Below are 21,492 nucleotides of genomic sequence, written 5' to 3'. Positions count from 1 at the left end.
TTTTTATTTTTACCTTTTTAATTAGCTTTTAACTTTATAAATACCCGCTTTTTAGGGCTATATATATTTAATTTTTTAATAAAAATAAGTTTTTTTTAATAGCCAAAGAGTTTTAGGATCTTTAAAAGTAATATAATATTTTTAAATTTTTTAATTTAAACTTTAATTTTAACTACTTTTTAAAAATTTAAACTAATTTTTAAATATTTAACTAGTTATTTTTAGTTATTAATTTTTTTTTATAATTATCCTAGTATAGGCTTTAGCTTATTTAATTTTAACCTTATTATAATAACTTTTTAAGGCTTACTATTTTTAATTATTTTAGGTTTTTAATTTCCAAGCGCTTTAATTCCCGGCTTTTAAATTACTTTAATTTTTTTATTATTTAGTTTTTTTTATGTCTAGTTCTCCTATATTAAGTTAAAATAAAAAAAATAACCTTAATTAAAGTAAAGAATATTTTAGTTTTAATATTAAAAAACTAGTAAATTAAATAAAACTAGCAAGTATTTTTAAAGCTTTAAAAGGCTAGCTATAGCTATCTTTTAAAATAACTAAATTAAAAACGCCTTGTAAAAACCCTTATTAATTTCTTTTTTATTATATTAACTTTAGTAAGTAAAAATATTAAAATCCCTAGCTAATAATTTATTATAAGCCAAGCTAAAAATATAAGTATTAATAGCAGGTTTTTAATTACTACTATACCTTCTACTTAGCTTATTATTAAAACTATTATTATTAAGCCTATACCCCTGGTAAATCATAATAAGGTAAAGATCTAGTAATAAAACTAAAATTAGGTTATAATTTTAATTTTGAATTATTTAAGTTTTAATTTATAAAATTTTTTTATTAATAAGTAAATAGTGTATAAGCTACTTAATAAGATTAAAAGCTACCTTAAACCTAATACTAATATTATAATTTTTAAGACCTAGGCTAACCTAATATTCCTATTTTATAATAAAAGTATTTTTAACCTTAGTAAGAAACTTAAAAAGATTTAATAAAAATTTACCTATATTAATATTACTTTTTTAACTAAGCTTATTATTATTATTTTTTACTAAGCCCTAGGTAACTAATTTAATTATTTTAAGGTTATATACTTTAATAACTAAATTATTAAATGCTTTTTAAGGAATACTACTATATTAATTACCTTTTTAAATAACTTTATAATTATTACTAAGTTTACTAAATTAAACTAAAACTAGGGCACCAGCACCCTAGCACTTTTTTTTAGTAAGGTATTTATAAAACCTAATACTAAATATTATAAAAATTACCTTAATATTATTTAAATATATAAAAATAAGGGTATTATAAATATTACTATATATTATTATTTTTACTATAACATGTTATTTTATAGCTAAAAAACTTATTATTAATTTTATTTTAAGCTTAAAACTACTTAAAAAAACTCCTAGGGTGGTAAGGGTGCTAAGCACCCTAAAAAAACTTTAAATTTAAGAAAAATATAAAGCCTATGCTTAAGCTAGTGCTTATAACTTAAATTAACTTTAATTTTAAATAAGAAATTATTTAAAATAGTTTTATTTAATAAATTACTATAAATAATAGCTATATATAATATATTATTTATAATTACTTTTTATTTTAAAACTTTAAGCCTTATATTAGCCTTAATATTAAAAATATTAGCCCTGGAGTTTTTAATACCTAAGGTATTAATATTATTAAAATCCCTTGCTATATTAATAGCTAGCTTAAAATTTTAGCTTTAAATAATATTTTATACTACCTTAATATATTTTTTATACTAATATTTATTTTTTAACTATTAAATAAGTATTACTTAGTTAGCTTTAATTAATAGAATATAAAAGCTAAAAAGCTATAGGGTACTAATATTATTACTTTATATAATTATAAATTAGCTTAGTATATAACTACTAAAGTTTATAAAGTATTTTTTTTAACTTTTATTAGGGTTTAGTAATACTAGTTATTTTAATACTAGTAACTTTTATTTTTTAAAATAAATTTTTTTAGCTTTAGTATTAATAAATAGGCCATACCTTTAAAAATTAGCTTAATAAAATAAAAAAGGTGATTTATAGCATGTATATACTTAAAAATTATATTTATAAATTTTATATTACTACACGCTAGCGGGCTAAGCCTTATAAAAGTATTATAATATTTATTAATTAATTATTTAAATTACTTTATATAAATATTTTTAGCTTATATTTACTTTTATTTAATAAAAAGGTATATATTAACTTTATTATAAATAATAAATTTTATTATTACTAGGTTATAATACTAGCTAGTAAAAATAAATTTATTACCTAGGCTTTTTTTATTATTTATTAGTATAATATACCTAAACTTTTATTACGCCGCGTACACTATAATTAAAAAAAAATATTTATAATTTATAATACCTTATTTATAGCTTTAAAGCTATTATAAAAACCTTTAATATAAATTAATATAAATAAAATAGCTATATTAAAGTACTTATTAATAAGCTACTTAACTTTATATAATTTATACTATATAATACTAAAGCCCTAGTTAATATATAATTTAAGTTTTATAAAAATACTAGTTATTTATATAATTAAACTCTATATTTTATACTAAATAATATTATACTATTTAAAGCCTAGTACAGCCACTAACAAAATATTTTTTATATTTATATTTTTAGTTTAAGGTTTATACTCTAAACCTACTAAAAAAGTAAAAAAAGCTTTATAAAAATAGTAAAATAAAAATTAAAAGGCTAGTTAATTTTAATAAAAAAATAAATAAGTTATACTAGGTTCTCCTGGATAATAGCCACGTGGTTTTAGTATATAATATTAATATTATTAAAAATTACTATATTAGGCTAAATCCTTTAAAAGTAACTACTTTAGCGCCTTTAGGGACCTTTATTCCTAAGGCTTTAGCGCCTTTAGGGACCTTTATCCCCAAGGCTTTAGCGCCTTTAGGAATCTTTATTTTTAAGGCTTTACCTTCTTTAGGGATTTCTATCCCCAAGGCCTTACTTTTAAGCCCTCCAGGGATTTTTATCCCTAAGGTACTACCTAAAGCTTTAAAATTTTTAGGGATTTTTATTTTTAAGGCACCTAAAGCTTTAGTATCTTTAAAAATCTTTATTTTTAAAAACTTACTAGCTAATGTTAATTTAAATATTAAAAAAAATCTTAAAAATAAATTCTTAAAGAGCTTAGCTCCCAGGGACTTTTTTAAGTATATAAATCTTAAAAATTTAATAATAAAAGCTATTAATTTAATTACTAAAGCTAATATATTTTTAAAAAACCTAGATTTTAGCTTTTATAATACTAGCTTAATATATTATATATATACCTAGGCTATTACTAATTTTAAAAGGGCTTTTTAAATTTTAGATAAGCTAGCCTATTTATTTTATTTTTAAAATATTATTAAAGCTATATAAAATAAAATTACCCTAGTTAATAAACTTTATTTAAATAATTTTTAAATACTAGTTAATAAGCCTAGCTTAAATAATATTTTAGTATTAGTTATAATACTTTATAAGTAAATTTTTAAAAGGGATAAACTAATGGTTTAGCAAGCTAAGGCTAAAAATAAATAAAATAAGTGGTTTAAAGGCATGTAAAAAAATATAATTTTTTAATAAAAAATAAAATTTAAAATCTTATTAACTTGCCTTTTAAAAAATACTTGCTTTTTAATAAATAGGTCCTAAGAATTAAAAAAAAATTAAAAGGCTAAATTTTTTATTATAAAGCTTATTAAGTAGTTTATAGCTTTAAGTAAATTTATAAGCTTAATTATTATAAAACCTTTACTAAGGTAGTAAAGCTAATAAGCTATAAGGTTTTTTTATTATTATTATTATACTAGACCTTAAAATTAAGTAAATAAATATAAAAATAGCTTTTTTATACAGGGATATTAATATTATAATTTTTATAAAATAGCCTTATTTTTTTACTAATAGCTTTAAGCATGTTTACTAGCTTTAAAAGGCTTTTTATAACCTAAAATAAATACCGCGCATTTAGTACTAATTATTTATAAACTTTTTAATTATACTAGGCTTTTATTTTATTTATTTTAACTTAGGAGTTTTTACTAATAGCAAGATTTTTATTATTATATATATAAATAATTTCTTGCTAGTTGGTAGGGATAAAGTCTAAATTTAAAAAATTAAAAATATTTTAAGTAAGCACTTTAAAATATCTAATTTTAGCCCTTATTATTATTATTTTAATATAAAAGTTTATTAAAATTAGGTTAACTAAATACTTTAGCTTTTCTAGCTTAGTTATATAAATAAGACTTTTTACTAGTTTAGTATAAATAACTTTAAAGTTTATAATATATTAATAAATTCTTACTTAAAGCTAAAGCCTGCTTCTAAAAAATATAAAGCTTTAGTAAATATTTTAAAGTAGTATTAAAGTATTATTAGGTTTTTAATATATTTTATATTAAGGACTTAGGCTAATATTACCTACCCCATGTTTACTTTAAGCTATTTTCTTATTAAACCTATAAAAAAATATATAATAATTATTAAGCGCGTGCTTTACTACCTTTAGGGCTTTATAAATTATAAACTAGTGTTTTTTAAGGATTTTTAATTATTAACTAATTATATTAATATTAATTAAGATAGTAACCTAAAAATATATTATTTTATTTTTAAATATATATTCCACGTGGGTTTTATAATTATTAACTAGTTTTTTAAGTATTAGCCTACCATGGCTTTATTTTTTTATAAAGCTAAGTATATAAAAAAATATAAGTTATTAAAAAAGTTATTTAGCTTTGCTACTTGCTAGGCAAGCTTATAAATACTTAAAAAATAAATTTTATAATTATTATAATTTATAAAAATAATAAAGGTATTATAGTATTAGCTAATAACCCCTAGTTTTATACTTAAAGTAAGTATATTAATATTTAATATTATTTTATTTAAAAAAAAGGCCAAGGGCGTGGTTAATATTTAGTTTATTTTTATTAAAAAATAAATAATAAATAACCTTATTAAGCTACTAGGGCCTAAGGTATTTAAATATTTTAAAGCCTTATTAAAAAAATTTTTAAACTTATATAAGTAGGTTTCCTAATAGTTTTTATATTAAAATTAGCCTTTTTTATATTAAACTTATAATAACTTATATATTATAAAATTATATTTAATTATTTTTATTCCTGGCTTATTACTATTTTATCCCTATTTTTAAAAATTAACCTTATAATAAAAATAATATAATATTACCTTGCCCTAAAATCTTACCCTAGTTTTATATAATACCTTAATTATAGTACTAAAAGTTAATATATTTTTAGCCTAGTTTAATAAAATCCCTAGTACTTTTTATATTTACCCACGGGAAATCTTATTTTTAAATATTAAAATATAGGCTTATTAATATTACTAGCTTATTAATTATTTTAATTAAGATTTTTACTTAATATTTTTTTAGGTTTTAAAGCGTGGTTATATCACGTGGTTAATAGCCTTTAAAACCCTAGGACTTTTTTAAATTAGGTAACTAAATAATATTATTAGCTTTTAATACATGTGGGCTACCATGGTAATTTTATTTTTTAATAAAAAAAATATTATTATTTAAAATTATAATTTTTATTATAATCCCGCTAGCTTACGCCTTAAAACTTTATATTTAGGGCTTAATTATATTTATTATAGCTACTAGGCTAATATTATACCCTTTAAAATATATAGTATTATACTAGCACTAAATTTTTTAGGAAAAATTAATACCTAAAATATATTTTTTAATAAATTTAATATATTATTATACTAGGTAATTTACCTTATATTAAAAATTAAAATTTTTAAATAAATTATTATATACTAGTTTATTACTACTAGCTAATAATACCTTTTATATAAACTAGGCCTTATTTTTACCCCTAAAATAGCTTTTATATACTTTAATATTTATTATTACTTTTTTAACTATAAAAAGGCTATATAATTTATAAAAAAGCTAGTAAATATATTAGTTAACTTTTAAATTTATAAATTATTTAATTTATTATTTATTATTTAATTTACCCTAGGCTACCTAGTACCTAAAACTTTTATTAAAAGTTTATTATTTTATATATTTTATTATTATTTACTTATATTTTTAAAAATTATTTTAGCTTATTAACGCCTAAAGCTTTTATTAATACTTACTATTTTTATTATTTTAATTACTAGCTTTTTAATACTTACTTATAAATTATACTTTTAAAAAAGCTTTTTCCTGGGATTAATAGCCTATAATTTATTAATTTAAAAAAGATTTTTTTATGCTAGCAGCCTATAGCTTATTAATTTAGGGAAGTTTTTAATATAAATAAAAAAAGTGCTAAAAATAAATATCTAAGGCCACTAGTAACCTTAGGCCTTTAATAAAAAAAAGTTTTTTTAGCCTAAATAGCCACCGTAAAACTCTTTATTTATCCCTAAAATATTTAGCTTAAAATACCAAGTAATACAAGAGACTTCTACATATAGTAACTATTTATTCCTTTTAGTACACCCTTCTGGCGTTATGGCTTCCTCTGTCTATTCTGCTTAATTGACATGGAAATTCACAAACAGAACCCGCGGTCCAGCCTCGCCAGTCGCAAAATGCCGATAACAGGCCTAACAAACTCGGCCGCGCTCAGCTCCAACGTATCGATCTCCCCAATCGTTTCCTCCCCCCCTTCCGCGCCATTCGCATTGAGTGCACCCCAGAACCAAGACTCTATTCGGTATTCTTAGAGATAAAAGCTTGAAGATTGTATCTAGCTAGGCCATAATAGTAAAGCTATACATGGTATAGTTAACTAAGCTAATAAGCAAGGGCTATAATAAGGCAAGTAATATATTATACTTTAATACCCCCCTTGTTAGGAGCCTTATTAAAAAAGTAAAGCTAAATATATTTTTTAAATAAAAAATAAATAATAAAATATAAAATAATAAAAAATAAGTAAGGTACCATGGCGGGCCGCCCTTGTATATAAGTAAAATAAAAGTTAAAATAAAAAATTATAAAGTTATTTAAAAATTACCCTTTTTACTAAGGCATTTTATATTAAGTTACTTAATAAAGTAAAAATATTAAACTTACTTAAAAAGCTTAGTAAGGCTGTTAATAGCCTATTTTTTAATATTAATATAAGTAAATTTAATATTACTAGCAACTACTTTTTTATATATAAAGTAATATTTAATTATTATATATTTTATATAAGTATAAAATTTTAAATTTTTTAATAAGGTAATCACGCCTTGGTTATTTATATAAATAAGTATTAATTTAATAAAAAGTATTTATATTAAAGCAAGGCGCGAGATATTAAGTTTAATTAAAAATAATTAAAATTATAAAAGTTCTTAAGTTATAATAACCTAAAAAATATATTTTAATTTTATAAATAAAAAGGTTATAACTAACTATTTTTTAAAAAATTAGCTAACTAGCCTATTAGTTATTTTAAAAATATATTTAAAGGTAAAAATATAGCTATTAATATAAGCACTAGCTTAATTAATATTATAGTATTTAATAAGGCCTTTGCCTTTATATTAATAAAAAATAATAAGATTTTTTAATATTTTAAGGTAGTGGAAAACACGTGTTAAGGCTATAATATAATTTTTTAAAAAATTTATTATATATTAAAATAAAAGTATAATAATAAAGGAAATATGGCGTGTATTAATAAAAATCTAAATAAAAGTATTAATTTATTTTTAGTATAAAAAAATCTTTTTTATTAAGGCCTTGCTATTAAACTTTTATAATATAACCTTAAAGTTATATAAAATTATAAAATTTTTATAATTTTTAAGGCTAAATTATTTTAAAATATTTTTAATATAATATTTTTTAAAAAAATAAATACTATTATTCACGCGGTAAATATTAATACTAATAAAGTAAGTAAGTACTTTATTATTAATAACCTTAAAGGCACCTTTAAGCGCCTTAATAACCTTTATAATATTATTTATAAATAAAAAAAAAGTATAATATTATTTATATAAAAAAAATAAATACTTAGCCGCAGGCAAAAACTAAATAATTTATATATATTTTAATAAATTTAAGTAAGATAAAAAGGCTAGTAAGTATTTTATATTACTTTTTTAGTAATTATTTTAGGTTATATAAGGTTTTTAAAAGCAAGCTATATTTACTAGCAACCTTACTACCCTTAAATAATTTAATAAAAAATTTTTTAAAAAAATTTATATATAAAAAAGTAGTAATAATATTAAAAAAGTATAGTACCTAGTTATAATAAGTAGCTAGTATAATAAAAAGTTTAAAAAATATTAATTTAGTAATAGCTATATATATTTTATAAATTTTATAATTATAGCTAGTAATTTAGTAAAAGCCTTTAATAATTAGGTAAGCTTTATAAGTGCTATTATACTTAATTTTAAATACTTATTTAAGGTTAAAAAGTTATATTTTTTTTAATAATTAATAACACGCCATATGCTATTAAAAAAATAGTTATTAAGCTTTTTATAAATAGCTATATATTATTTATTTATTTTTAAATAAAAAACTATATTTATATACATTTTTAGCTTATAGCTAGTATTATTTAGGGTTTTAAAAGTAAAATTTTATTTATTTAGCTTGCTAAAGTTTACTATAAAAATAATATTATTAATAAAGTTATTAAGGGAAAGCTTATAGTCCACAAGAAACTATATAAAATAATTTAAAAAAAATTAGGATTATATATAAAAAAAAGTTTATTTATACTTATTAATTTAAGGTGCTTTTTTATAATTTAACTTAGCTTTTTTAAATAATTTAAGCGGTATATCTTACTTTTTAAAAATAAAAAATAATAAGTATTAGCCCTTAAAGCGCGGGTGTGTTTTACTAGGCTATTATAATTTTTATTAATTATACTTAAATTTTTTTTTAAAAAAAGGGGGGGGTCCGGAGCAGGATAGTATTAAAGCTTTATATTATATAATTTTTAAATAAAAGGGTTTAGTATAAGTATTAAAAAAAGAATACTAGTTAGTTAGTATTTTTAAAGCTATTTTAAATTATAAGTAATATTATTAAAAAGGTTTTTTTAAAATAGTTCTTCTTATCCTAAATTTGTTTTAAAAGGTTAAGAAATAGGGTTATAAAAAATAAAAATATTTTTATAAGTATTTAATAAAGTTTTAAAGCTAGGGGGGGTATATTTTTACTTTTAAAAATATAATTTTTTTTTATTTACTTTACTAGTAACAAGGCGTGAGGCATTTAGATTATATTTATTAATAAGTAGTAAAAAAAAAGTACTTAACTTTTTAAAAATAATATTATAGGTAGTAATAACCTACTTTAATTTAAGGTTATAAACTTTATATAAACTTTTAAAGTATTTAATAAAGCAGCCCTTAGTTATATAAAAATTAATTTTTATTTTATATATTTTTTTAAAAATAAAATAAAAGTATTTATATTTTAGCGCGCGCTAGTAAAAAATATTAAGTTATATTTTATTAAGTGCTTTATAAGGTGTTTTACTAATAGTTTTATAATAAAAATAGTTATAAATATAAATAATAGCAAAAACTAGGTGATTTTAAAAAAACTTTAAAAGTTTATTTTTTATTATAATAAATATAACTAGTTTAATAATATAATAATTTTTTACCTTAATAATTAGGTTTAGTATTAAGTAATATCTTAGTGCTAAATTAAAAATAATATTATAGTTTTTATAGTATAACTTAAGTAATTAATATTTTAAAGTATTATTATAGTAAATATACTTTATTTTTAACTTTAGTTATATTTATAGCTAGTTGCAAAGTTAAAGAAATTTTTTAAAAAGTTTTTTTTTTTATAATAAATACCTAGTAAAAGCAGGAGGCCTTATTAATAAATATAATAAAATATAAGGTGCTTGTTTACCCGTGTATTAATATAAGCCTATAAATATTTATATATATAATATTACCTAGCTAGTAACTAAAATTCCTAGTTAAATTTTATTTTACTAAAAAAAATATTATTTTTTTATTAATAATATATAGCTTGTATTATTTAACTAGTAGGCCTTTATATAATTTAAGGCTAATAATATATTAAAAAAAATTTTAATCTTTTTTTTAAATATATAGGCAGCCTGTTAATAAGCTAAATATATAAAAATTATTTTATTAAAAACCTTTACCCTAGCTACTATTAAACCCTTAAGTAAAATTATACTTTAATTAAATATAAAGGCATTTGCAAGCATGGTAATTACCTTAAAAAAAGTATTAATATTTAAATAAAAATAGTAATAAAATTTAAGTAAGATAATATATGTAACTAGGGATTTATACTATATAAGTTTAATAATAATATTAATATTAAATATTATATAAATATTATTATTTATAAGCTATTTAATTAATAATAAATTATAAGCTAAGCTAGGCGTGTATTAAATATTTTTTAATAAAAAACTTTTAATTTATTATATACTAAACTTATTAATAACTTTTAATATAATATTATTATATTTTTTAGTAAAGAACTTGCTATTATTAGCTATTTTAACTAAAACTTTAATATATTTAAATAATATAAAGTTATGCTTAAAGTATGTTATATAATAAAAGGCGCTGGAGTTAAGTATTTAATTATTATTAATAACTAGTTTAATATTTACATAAGTTAATTTAATATAAAGATTTAGCTTATTAGTATTAAAATCTAGTAGTTATATAAACACGAAGTTTGTGTATATAAAGTTAAAGTTAATATTAATTATATTAGCGCCTAAAAAGGCCTGTAAAGTATTAGGTAAAGGCGCTAAGGGGGGACCTTAAGTTAATTTTTAAGCTAATTATTATAAAGTACTAGCAGTAGTATTTTTTACCTATATAATATTTATAAAGGCAAAGGCACCACGGCCTTTTTTACCTTTTTTTTTATAGTATTTAAATCTACTGCCGCGGCCTTAATAAGCGCTAGTACTAGTACCTTTAAAGTTATTATCTTTATTTTATAACTAGGTGTTTGCTGGATTTTTAATATAAATAAAAAAAAATAATTATTATATAACTAGTAATATATACACTATATAATACTATAATTCTTAATAAAAATAAAGTTATTATAACTAGGGCAGCTAGTAATATTAGTAATATAATAAGTAGTTTTAAATATTTATATTTAATTAAGTTTAAACTATAAAAAAAGTAAATAAATATTATTAATACTTTAATAAAATATTATATATAGCTAAGTAATAAAGGGCTATATATTATATAAGCTAAAAAATATTATAATAAAAAAATACCATATAACTTATTAATTAAAGGTTTAAATAATTACTAGCTTAGTAATAGTATTCCTAAATTTTATAAAAAATTATTTTAGTTATTAATTAATATATCTTATTATATTAAGTATTTACTAGCTTTTTAAAAAAAAACCAGTACTAAATAAGTTATATAGCTTTTATAAGTAGTAAAAGGCTTAGGTAATACTTTAAAGGCTAGAAATTTAGTTTATATATGATATATAAAGTATTAATTATAAAAATAATAATAAAAAAAGTTATACTATATTTAGCGCCCTTACTTTACTTTTATTTTAATATTTTAAAAAGTTTAAATATTAATTTAGTTTTTAATAATAACCTTAGTAACTTAATTTTAAGCTATATTATTTTTATTAATATATTTTATAATAATAATAGCTTGCTTTAGTAAATACTTATAAAAAAAAATTTTTAATAATAATAGGCTAAAAATAAGATATTTTAAATTAAAGTATAATTTTAAAAAATTTATATTATAAATAATAGTTTTTTTAATTATTAAGCCATGTAATAACTTTATAAAAATTAAAAATAATAATAATAATATTAATTATATTATAAATAAATTTTTATATAGCCCTAATATATAGGGGTGGCATAAAAATTATATAAAGTAAGTAATTAAAAAAATTATACTAGGTAGTTAAAAATTCTAATACTATATAAAAATATTTTTAACTTAATAAATATTTAAAGTAAATAAATTTTAAAAAAGGTAATAATAAAAAAAGTAATTATATATAAGTAAATATAATATTTTAATAAAAGAAGCTACCTAGGGCATATAACCTTTTAAAAATAAAAGCTTAAAAATTATATTTAGCTAGGCTATAATAGTAAAGCTATACATAGTATAGCTAACTAAGCTAATAGGCAAGGGCTATAGTGGGGCGAGTAGTATACTACGCTCCGACAGGTATACTTCATTCCAATCACCAACTCAGCAGAAAGTCGATCTACTGTCGACTGATGCTTAATCGACTTCGCCTTGTTGAGGGTACGGTATCCCGATCACCTGTCGGGATTTCAGACCAAGGAAGATGCGACTGAATGGATGCTCGTCCTTGTAATAGCAAAGCCCAGTCTGGAGGAGGCCATTGCTAGAGATTACCGTGCCAGCAGTTAGCTTCTTGGAAGCGACGCCGGCCAGTTTGCGCTGCCGCTTTCCCACGAACGTAACTGGCTCATCGCCTTGATCAAAGCCCTCTGCACTTGCCGTCAGTGTTGTATACCGGCCGCTGTACTCATATGCTCGAGCTGCGGGTTGCGAATGTGAAGCAAGTCCACTGCTGGTGTAAAGCAACGGGTACAGCGGACCTTTATGGCAATTCGATCGTGCCACGATGGGAGTGGGACCTCCAGCTTTACAGGGTCAATGGTAGGGTACTCTTCAGGCCATTTGCGTCGTTGTCAAAATGGTTTCCGTCCCATGATGGCTCGTTTGGCTTCGGTCTTTCGTACGCCCAGGCAGCAGAAGTACCGCTGCCCAGTCGCGGGATGCTGGAACAATCAAAGGTTCGCAAGGTTGTGATATCTATGTAAAGGTTCCGATGGCGCACAGGAAGAAAACAATCATGAATGCAAATCTTACTAGATATTGAACATTACTTTTTGGATCCTGTATTTTTTTTGCACGCACATACGAACATCTATATTCCGGAAGTACATATTTACAGTCCCCGTCTTTTCTTTCCAAAGAAATGTCATGCAGGAAGGTAAATTCTCCCCTCCGTCACCAGAGCTGCTTGGCCAGCGAGGGAAATCATCGATATGCCATCGCCGCGGTCATTCAAGAATACCTCGACAGTGATATAGCTCTGCCGCCCGATTTCCGATCCCTGGTCGATATTGTATTTGTACTTCCCATTTGCTCTGCCGTCCTGGAGCGCTAAATATGCGGACAAGCTGGCGGAGCCACTGCCACAGGCGGGATCCTCCAGGTCAATCGCAATCATGCGGACACGGAGGTCTTGGACCATTGTACCTTGATCACTGTGTAGAGGTGAAGTCCGACGGTAGTACATCGTACCGGCAAACGACGGCCTCCATCCATCATCCAGATCGATCGCAGGGCTTTTGCCTGCGGTGACCGCAGCAAAGATATCCGGCGTATCGGTCAGATCCGCCAGGACGTAGGAGACGCCTTTGACAATGGATAGAACTGGATATTGGGCTTGCAGGCGAGCTCGCGCCGTGCCCTCTGAGAGACATTTTTGGGTATCAAGAAGTCTTTGCACAGGGACTGGCTGGCTGTGCAGATGCACGTTGTGTGGGATTTCGGCGGAAACGGTTTGACTGGGAGCGTCAAATTGAATGACAACAGGTCCAGATTTGGTCATGATAGTTCGTGGATCATATTCCTTCGTGGCTGGGACAGGGAGATCGTTAAGCAGGCCTCGAAAGAGAACATGCCCGAGTCCAATAACCGGATGGCCTGCGAAATCCATCTCATTCACGGGGGTGAAAATCTCAAGTCTCGGGGGTTGTCTTGGATCGTCATAATAAAGGAACACGGTTTCGGAAAAATTGAATTCCCTCGCGATTGATTGTTTATCTTTCTTCGACAGCTGATCTCCCTCAATCTTCACCACAGCCAACTGATTGCCAGAAAATGCTTGGGCAGTGAAAACGTCGAGGGTGACTATGAGCCGATCAGCTTCCCCGTACCCATTTGTTCGGGGTTATTGTTGACAAACCGTAGGATGCAAGTTCTTGCGCCATGCTGAGACAGGATGCAGTTTGCGTTGGCAAAGGGAGCAGGAGGGCTATGAAGGAGGATGTGATATATAGCAGATAACAGGCCAGTGAATCATTGACTCGAAAAGACGGCCGATGATAGCCGGAGCGATACCGGCATTTGAGCGACGTCTGACACAGGGCGCGGCCCACCCAGGCAGCCGTATCACAATCGTGTACTCTGTGTACCTATCTGATTGGCCGGCCAGGGAATTCGTGGTGGTGCTAATCCTTTTGGAGGAATCATAACTGCGCAGGTACTCCACCCATGCTTCAGTTATCTCCAGTACCTCTGTTTCTGCACTCTCCTAGATCATAGAGTTGTCTTTTTCACAAAAACCAGGTAACCCTCGAACTGACACCAAGCTTGGGGAATGACCCTGAGATGCTCTGGCAGTTGGAGTTTCTCCACCTCGGCGATCACATCGGGGTTTTGCATTACTATTTCCTGGATGGCACCAACTTCGAAGAAGTCTAGCTTGCCATGGTATGTAGGACTCGTCCGCTCTGTTCGCTCGGTAAATTTCTCCGTGATGTTCGCGACCGAGGTGACGAAGGTTCCCTACAGAGTAGTCAACATCACATAATAATTCAAAGGCGAACCTCGGCACACCTACCTAGCCATTGAAGTGCTATGCAGCAAACGCAATACGCAGGATGTATGGAAGAGAAGTGCCATTTTGCTCTGTGCTAAAGGGCTTTTGGATAAGGTCTCTGTGCGGCCCGTCTAGTGTGATGGTTTTAAAAGCAGGTATCTGGTCTCGGTGCAGCTGGCGGATAAGTAAAGCTTGCTCTATGATCTCACCCGCGGCGAGATTGAGAAGTTGCTGGATTGTCATGGTGCTGGGCTTTGATTGTCTAGATGAGAACTGACATTCATAGTCACATTCTTCATCGCCACTTCCAAGAACAATGGACATGGACATTGCCGGCATGAGCTGAAGTTCGTGCCTTGCTATCTATAAGATCACTAACTTGATAGAATGGTAGGGGGTGAGCGAAGGGGTGCGCTGCATATATCCTTAACAGTCATGACCGGAGAGAACAGGCTAGAGTCTGTAAGCCCCCATCCTCCTCGTTTTTACCTTGAGATGGAAAAGCTGATCAATCTCATCAATCGAACGCCCCTTGAGCTCAGGGATATAGAAGAAGCTCCAAACACACGCAACTGCACAAAGGGCACCAAAAACAAATCCAACTTTGCCCTGCAGGTTGCCCTCATCAGGGTTTACCATATACGGGTTGGCAAAATTCATTGCAACGCCGAGAATCGACTGTGTGGCGGCGGCCAACCCCGATGTCTTGGCTCGTAGTGCGGCACTGCTTGTCTCACCGAGAATCGTGTATGCCATCGAGCCGATAGTGGCAAAATAGACAAAGTTGTAGATAACCGTTGCTGCGGCTTGAACCCATTGCGCGCCGTTCGCTGGAATGACATCCATGATTCCAATGAGAAGGAGCAAAACAAGCAGCGAGAACATGCCTGTAAGAAAGACAGTGCGGCGGCCGAGAGAGTTGACCACAAACCAGCTCACGATATTCCCGGCGACACCGCAAGCAGTTACACCAACGCCGAGGTTGAAGCTTTCTGTCTCAGGAAGGCCGGCGAGTTGAAAGAAATAGGTGGAGTAGCCAAGGACAAAAATAATACCAGCGGAGTGCTGGCAGACAAACACTCCCAGACTAATCGACGTGCGCAGTAGATCTGTCCCACGGAAACACTGCGCCCAGGTGGCCGAGTGTTCTGAGCTCTCGCGCTCGAAGACCACTGTGCATTCGATAGAGGCGGCTTCAGCCTCGACGTCGACGTTAGGGCCGTAGAGGCGGCGCAGGGAGCGTAACGCATCTTCGCGGCGGCCTTTGCGGACAAGGTGCCATGGCGTCTCAGGTGAGAAGGGTAGGAAGGCGAGTAGGAACACGATAAAGAACAATTGGATCGCGAACGGGGCCTGGAATCCCCAGCTATCAGATCGGGAGCCAAACGCTCTAATCACCGCGCTGGACAGGAGTTGGCCAATAGCAATACCCAAGTTAACGCCGGATAATGCGACGCCACGGAGTGCGACGGGCGTCAGTTCAGATATTGTAAGGGGTGCCAGTGTAAGCATAAATCCAAGTCCACATCCAAGGAGGATCTTAACTGCAACAAACCCGCCGCGAGCAAGTGTAAACATCTCGCCAAGAATGCCGCCTGTCAGGAGCATTAATCCAACAAACAATGTCCATTTGCGCCCGATACGATCGGCAAGCCAGGAGCAAAAGAAGGCACTGAAAAAACCTCCTACACTAGTCACTGTGTTGAACGCCGACTGCCAGCTGGCAGGCAGAATAGCCTCGCCATCTTGTACATATCTATAACTAATTAGCTCTCTGTCGGGGTGAATGCGTATAATAATACCCAAAGGCACGACGGAATGATTCAATCGATATGACAGCCCCGTTGATCTGCGCATCGAACCCCCTAACCTGGTCAATTGCAGTCCAAGCACTCAAAGCCCAGTGGAGTCTTACCAGGCTACAGCGGTCATTCCCCAGTAAAAAGCCCACCATATCACAGCCGGGTGTTTCACCACGAGCTGGCGGAGGGTGAGTTTGTCCATTGCGGTCGGCTCGTTGCCTGCATTCTCGATACCGCCAGCAGCAGCCTCTAGCTTGTCCTCGTCCACAGCCACACCATCGGGCCTCTGTTTGACATCCATGATAATAAATGAAAGACTGGAAGATCGGAATAGTGTGTATTGAGTCTATGTAAAGTGCGGCTTTCTGGGACAGGGTCTTCGCAACACGGCAAACCCCATAGTATATAATCCCTCTTGATACCCCACACGACGGAGACCTGGGGTAATTAGGCTGAATGGAATGGTTTTGCGGGGAGCCGAGAGCATCATGCAACGTCAAAGTCATTCTCCAGGAATCAGCCGGCCACTTCACGCGGGTTCTGGATATCATTCTGGCTCGACCGTAGGTAACCGTTACAAAAGCTGGTTGACTGTTGATGGAAGGTCATAATGGCGGCGCCGTACGGTAAGCTATTAGCTTGGCATATCACTAGCGAGCGGGGGTTTCCCCGTACTGTGGCCTAAGGCAACAACGGTTGCCTCAGGTGACCACGTTGCGGAACGGTTCCCCAGTGTTCTCCATGGCACGTTGTCATCAACGCGCTCATCAACGCGAAGATGTTATTAGCAAGTATCGAGCAAATACAAGAACTCTCTTTTCTATACTGTTTCATCTCTTAAGGACTACCGGTCCGTCAGGCCGAGTATTACGCAAGTTCGAATTTGTCTTCATTCTACCTAGTGGATGTCTCACGGGCAACACTCCCTGATCCTCCGACCCCGACATGCTGCGTGGTTTCCAGGCTTTACTTAAGACCGAGGCTCCCCGACTCCTTCCCCCACATTCCTTGCCTCCCTTGCTCAACAAATCATCTCTCCTCCATGGCAGAAAGCTCGGATTCCTCCAGGCGCAAGCGACCTTTCCCAAGGGGCACCGCCTTCTATCCCCGCAAAAGAGCCAACACCGCATGCCAGGTGTGCCGAGCCAGGAAAACGAAATGCGATAACCTCAAACCAACTTGCTCATACTGCCTCAGTGTTGGAGCTACCTGCATTCAATCGGCTGCCGACCTCTCAAGCTTCGATCCGGCAAGCCTCAGGATTCTGGAACGGCTCGATGAGCTCGAGCGGATTGTGCGCCAGCAGCATGAAACTAGGTCGGCAACCACGGCGGTTGTTAGCCCAGCAAGCCTGCCTTTGCCACCGAGCATTCACCAACCTGATCATCAGCCCTTCTTGGCATCGGCGCCTTTGCGGCTTAAACAACTTCTTTGTGTTGCAGTCGAGCCCCCTGAACGGTTACTACGGCTGCCTGTGTTCGCCGGGTTTCGATCTTTACCGGAAGCGCCGTTGATTGAGGGTCCCCCAACCAGGCGTATACCCGTCCATATGGAGCGACAGGCTTCATTTGCCGGTTGCGACACAACTTTACCCGGTGGCATTCATACGCTTCTAGATAACTTCTTCGAGTACGTGCACTGCAAGAATCCGGTTTTGGAGGAAGCACCGACTCGGCGGCTGGTCTTGGCCGTGTCCCTCGAGGGTCCCGACTGGTCGGCGAGATCTTGTCTCGCTTTACTTGTCTGTGCTCTAGGGACACTTGCCACGCCATTTGGAGAGAATCCGCCCACAGACACCGGACCAGGAAGCGCCCGATATGCCGACGCGCAGGCATTATTCCAGGCCGCACAGCGCCGCATGGGCGTTTTGCTGGTATCAACGCGAGAAGAAGATGATCTTATAGCGTCACAGTGCTTACTTCTGTCGGGGCTATATCTAATGTGTATACTACAGCCGTTTCTCGCCTGGCGTTTATTCACGCAAGCCTTAGCTGCTTGTCAGCGATCCCCCTTTCTACGGCGCATGTACGCCAGGGATGGGCATGAAAGTGCTGTCCTTGCCCCACACGGTGCACCTTCAGCCCGCGAGACTCAGGAATTAGCCATCTACTGGTCAGCATGGAAATCAGAGCGCGAACTTCGTCATTGCTTTCAGTTACCCGACTTCCCCGCTGCCGGGGAAACAGGAAGCTATCTCTATCCGCGATTGTTTCCGACTCCACCGGCCACAGTATCAGATGACCTTGTGGGTGAGCATCGTCAGCGATCCTCATGGCTATTCTACTTAGCCGAAATATCTCTCAGACGGCTCATGAGTCGCGTGTGCCGTGAGATCGCCGCTCTATACAGCAGTATGACTTCGGCAGCGGCCCACGCTGGGAACACCGAGGACGCAGATACCGAATTCCTGGTTCAACTAGCCCTTCTCATCCCCGAATACGAAGAGCAGGGCCGCCGGTGGGCTGGGAGTCTCCCTGTCGAGCTTTCTCTCGAGGCTCCACCAGCGGATGATAATGTCTGCCGGTTTGTCCTGCGAGGGCACTACGCAGACTTCCGCGAAGTCCTCTACTGGCCCTTCTTAGCACATTGGCTTGGGTGCCGCTACTCAGTAGGCCCGGACCAAAGCCACCCAGCATCCTCGCCTTTCCTACCTTCGCCCACTGGAAGCCTCTCATCATACCGCGCCCCTCCATTGACAACGAATTCATCCACACCTCCTTCCTGGAGCTCTACAGCAGACAAACTTGTAGAGCGATGTCTTGAAACACAAATTGAACGAATCCACATCAACAAAATGGGATTTCGGCATCGACATCACGGTACCTTGCTTCTCATATGGACATGCATTCGCGGTGTATTAATTCTATTCGCCGCCAAACTGAACGGTCTGCGCATGCCGAGCGGGTGGCAAGATGCAATAGCTTGTGTTCCAGACGGGCTTCTGGGTGTTTGGGAGAATGAGATGCCCTGGCTGGGGTCTTGGAGAGAGTTTATCGAGGACGTGCTGCAAAGGTGTTCATAATATCCCCTGGCCAGTCTAACCTGGTGTATATCCATTGCCCTTCCTAGTTCTCTGAAGGATATATCTGACTGGACTCAAGTCTGGAAGTGCTTCGAAAGGGCTAATTATGCATATTTACAACGACAAGAGCCCGGCAGCAGCCACAATGGACAGGCAAAATCCCGTCGTTTAGCCGGAATATGCCGGCTAATTAATGGAATTGCAGTAATGAATTGACGACGTCCCAACAAGAACTGTCGTCAGTCGGCTCCGCAGTTTGTGTTGGCCCGAGTTTGAGTCCATCGTCGTCGGGGAAGTTCGCTCGAACCATGATCAACAAGCAAACGTCGTCCATCGAATGGCGAACGTCATCATCTTTCGCGTTTATAAAAGGCAAGAAACAGCAACAGCATGGAAGCTCTGTCCCCCAAGATCATCTTGTTCTGTGTCGTATTCACCCATCAACTCTATCACCAGCACCATGGCCTCCCCAAGACCCCTTGCCCCATGCACTGTCCTCCGCACCTCCGGCTCCAACATCGTCAACCCGGCCGGCGAGACCGTCATCCTCAAAGGCGCCGCCATAGGCGGCATGCTCAACATGGAAAACTTCATTACCGGCTATTCCGGGCACGAACACGAACACCGCGCGCAAATGGGCTCCGTTCTGGGCCCCGAGAAGGCCTCATTCTTCTTCGACCGCCTCCTACACCACTTCTTCACCGAAGCCGACGCCGCGCTCTTCGCATCCCTAGGCTTGAACTGCCTCCGGGTCCCGTTCAATTACCGGCACTTTATCGACGATATGAACCCCGACGTCCTCAAAGAAGATGGGTTCAAATGGCTTGACCGTGTCATCTCCCTCTGCCGAGCCCAAAACATCTATGTGATCCTGGACCTTCACGCCGCCCCCGGCGGTCAAAACCAAGATTGGCATTCCGACTCGGGCCTCGGACGCGCAACATTCTGGGACTTCAAAGACCACCAGGACCGCACGATCCAACTCTGGCGGGAAATCGCATCCCGGTACGTGGGGGAACCCGTCGTGGCAGGGTACAACCCGCTCAATGAACCCGCCGATCCCACCCTCACGGGATCCGGCAAAAACGGCGCGCGACTCCTAGCTTGGTATAAGCGGGCCGAGCGCGCAATTCGGGCTGTCGATCCAGACCATATTTTGTTCCTGGATGGGAACACGTACTCGATGGACCTTACTGCGTTCGAGGAGGAGCCGCCGCTGCCGAATGCCGTTTACTCGATTCACGATTACAGTACGTTTGGGTTCCCGGGGTACGAGCAGTATGCCGGGACCGAGGCGCAGAAGGCGAAGTTGCGAAGCAGCTTGGAGCGGAAAGTGCGGTTTATGAGATCTGTTGGGGTGCCGATTTGGAACGGGGAATTCGGGCCTGTGTACCAGGATCCGCGTCGTGATGGGGCGGAATCCGCGGGCAGGGATAACGCGGGTCGGATTGCGTTGCTGGAGGAGCAGTTGAAGCTTTACCGTGAGCAGGGCGTGAGCTGGTCGATTTGGTTGTATAAGGATATTGGGTATCAAGCGATGACATATGTTGATCCGGACTCCGCCTATCTGCGCTTGATCAAGCCGTTCTTGGAGAAGAAGCAGAAACTGGGGCTGGACTTCTGGACGATTACGGGGCGTGATGCGGTGGCGCCGATTTATGACCAGTTTTTCACGGCGATCAAGGCCATGGTTGATGAGCGGTTTCATAAGGTCAAGTATCCGAAGACCTGGACGTTTGAGAGACAGTTTGAGAGAGTGATCAGGGAGATGCTACTGAGTGAGTATGTGGGGTGGGAGTATGCTGAGTTGTTCAGGGGGAAGAGTGAGAGTGAGCTGGAGGAGTTGGCGGCGTCGTTCGCGTTGGAAAAATGTGTGCTTAGAGAGGAGTTGAATGAGGTTTTGCGGAGGGATGCGGCGTTGTAGACGCTATTACGCTGTGCTGTTTTCTGCTAGCTAACTCGAGCTTCGAGTTGATATGAG

General features: G+C 33.2%; 5 protein-coding genes across 5 annotated transcripts; 2 read left to right on the top strand and 3 right to left on the bottom strand.

Annotated features, from left to right (window-relative positions):
• Window positions 1–12,328: 12,328 nt before the first annotated feature.
• Window positions 12,329–12,931, bottom strand: DSM5745_00788 (uncharacterized protein; the record flags this gene model as incomplete). The annotated part of the gene is made up of 3 exons (XM_026742804.1): window positions 12,329–12,672; window positions 12,743–12,855; window positions 12,915–12,931. 3 exons carry the CDS (start codon window positions 12,929–12,931, stop codon window positions 12,329–12,331), a joined length of 474 nt encoding a protein of 157 aa, XP_026608649.1.
• Window positions 12,932–13,058: 127 nt separating this feature from the next.
• DSM5745_00787 (PhzF family phenazine biosynthesis protein) lies at window positions 13,059–14,076 on the bottom strand (the record flags this gene model as incomplete). The annotated part of the gene is made up of 2 exons (XM_026742803.1): window positions 13,059–13,996; window positions 14,052–14,076. The coding sequence occupies 2 exons, from the start codon at window positions 14,074–14,076 to the stop codon at window positions 13,059–13,061; spliced, it is 963 nt and encodes a 320-aa protein (XP_026608648.1).
• Window positions 14,077–14,404: 328 nt separating this feature from the next.
• Window positions 14,405–16,790, bottom strand: DSM5745_00786 (uncharacterized protein; the record flags this gene model as incomplete). The annotated part of the gene is made up of 4 exons (XM_026742802.1): window positions 14,405–14,653; window positions 15,177–16,443; window positions 16,490–16,552; window positions 16,603–16,790. 4 exons carry the CDS (start codon window positions 16,788–16,790, stop codon window positions 14,405–14,407), a joined length of 1,767 nt encoding a protein of 588 aa, XP_026608647.1.
• A 741-nt stretch (window positions 16,791–17,531) lies between these two features.
• Window positions 17,532–19,511, top strand: DSM5745_00785 (Zn(II)2Cys6 transcription factor; the record flags this gene model as incomplete). Its single annotated transcript, XM_026742801.1, has 1 exon — window positions 17,532–19,511. One exon carries the CDS (start codon window positions 17,532–17,534, stop codon window positions 19,509–19,511), a length of 1,980 nt encoding a protein of 659 aa, XP_026608646.1.
• Window positions 19,512–19,971: 460 nt separating this feature from the next.
• DSM5745_00784 (glycoside hydrolase family 5 protein) lies at window positions 19,972–21,435 on the top strand (the record flags this gene model as incomplete). Its single annotated transcript, XM_026742800.1, has 1 exon — window positions 19,972–21,435. One exon carries the CDS (start codon window positions 19,972–19,974, stop codon window positions 21,433–21,435), a length of 1,464 nt encoding a protein of 487 aa, XP_026608645.1.
• Window positions 21,436–21,492: the final 57 nt, after the last annotated feature.

The sequence above is a fragment of the Aspergillus mulundensis genome (genome assembly GCF_003369625.1).
Source record: "Aspergillus mulundensis strain DSM 5745 chromosome Unknown scaffold_0, whole genome shotgun sequence".
Lineage (NCBI taxonomy): Eukaryota > Fungi > Ascomycota > Eurotiomycetes > Eurotiales > Aspergillaceae > Aspergillus > Aspergillus mulundensis.
This window is presented reverse-complemented; position numbering and strand designations above follow the sequence as displayed.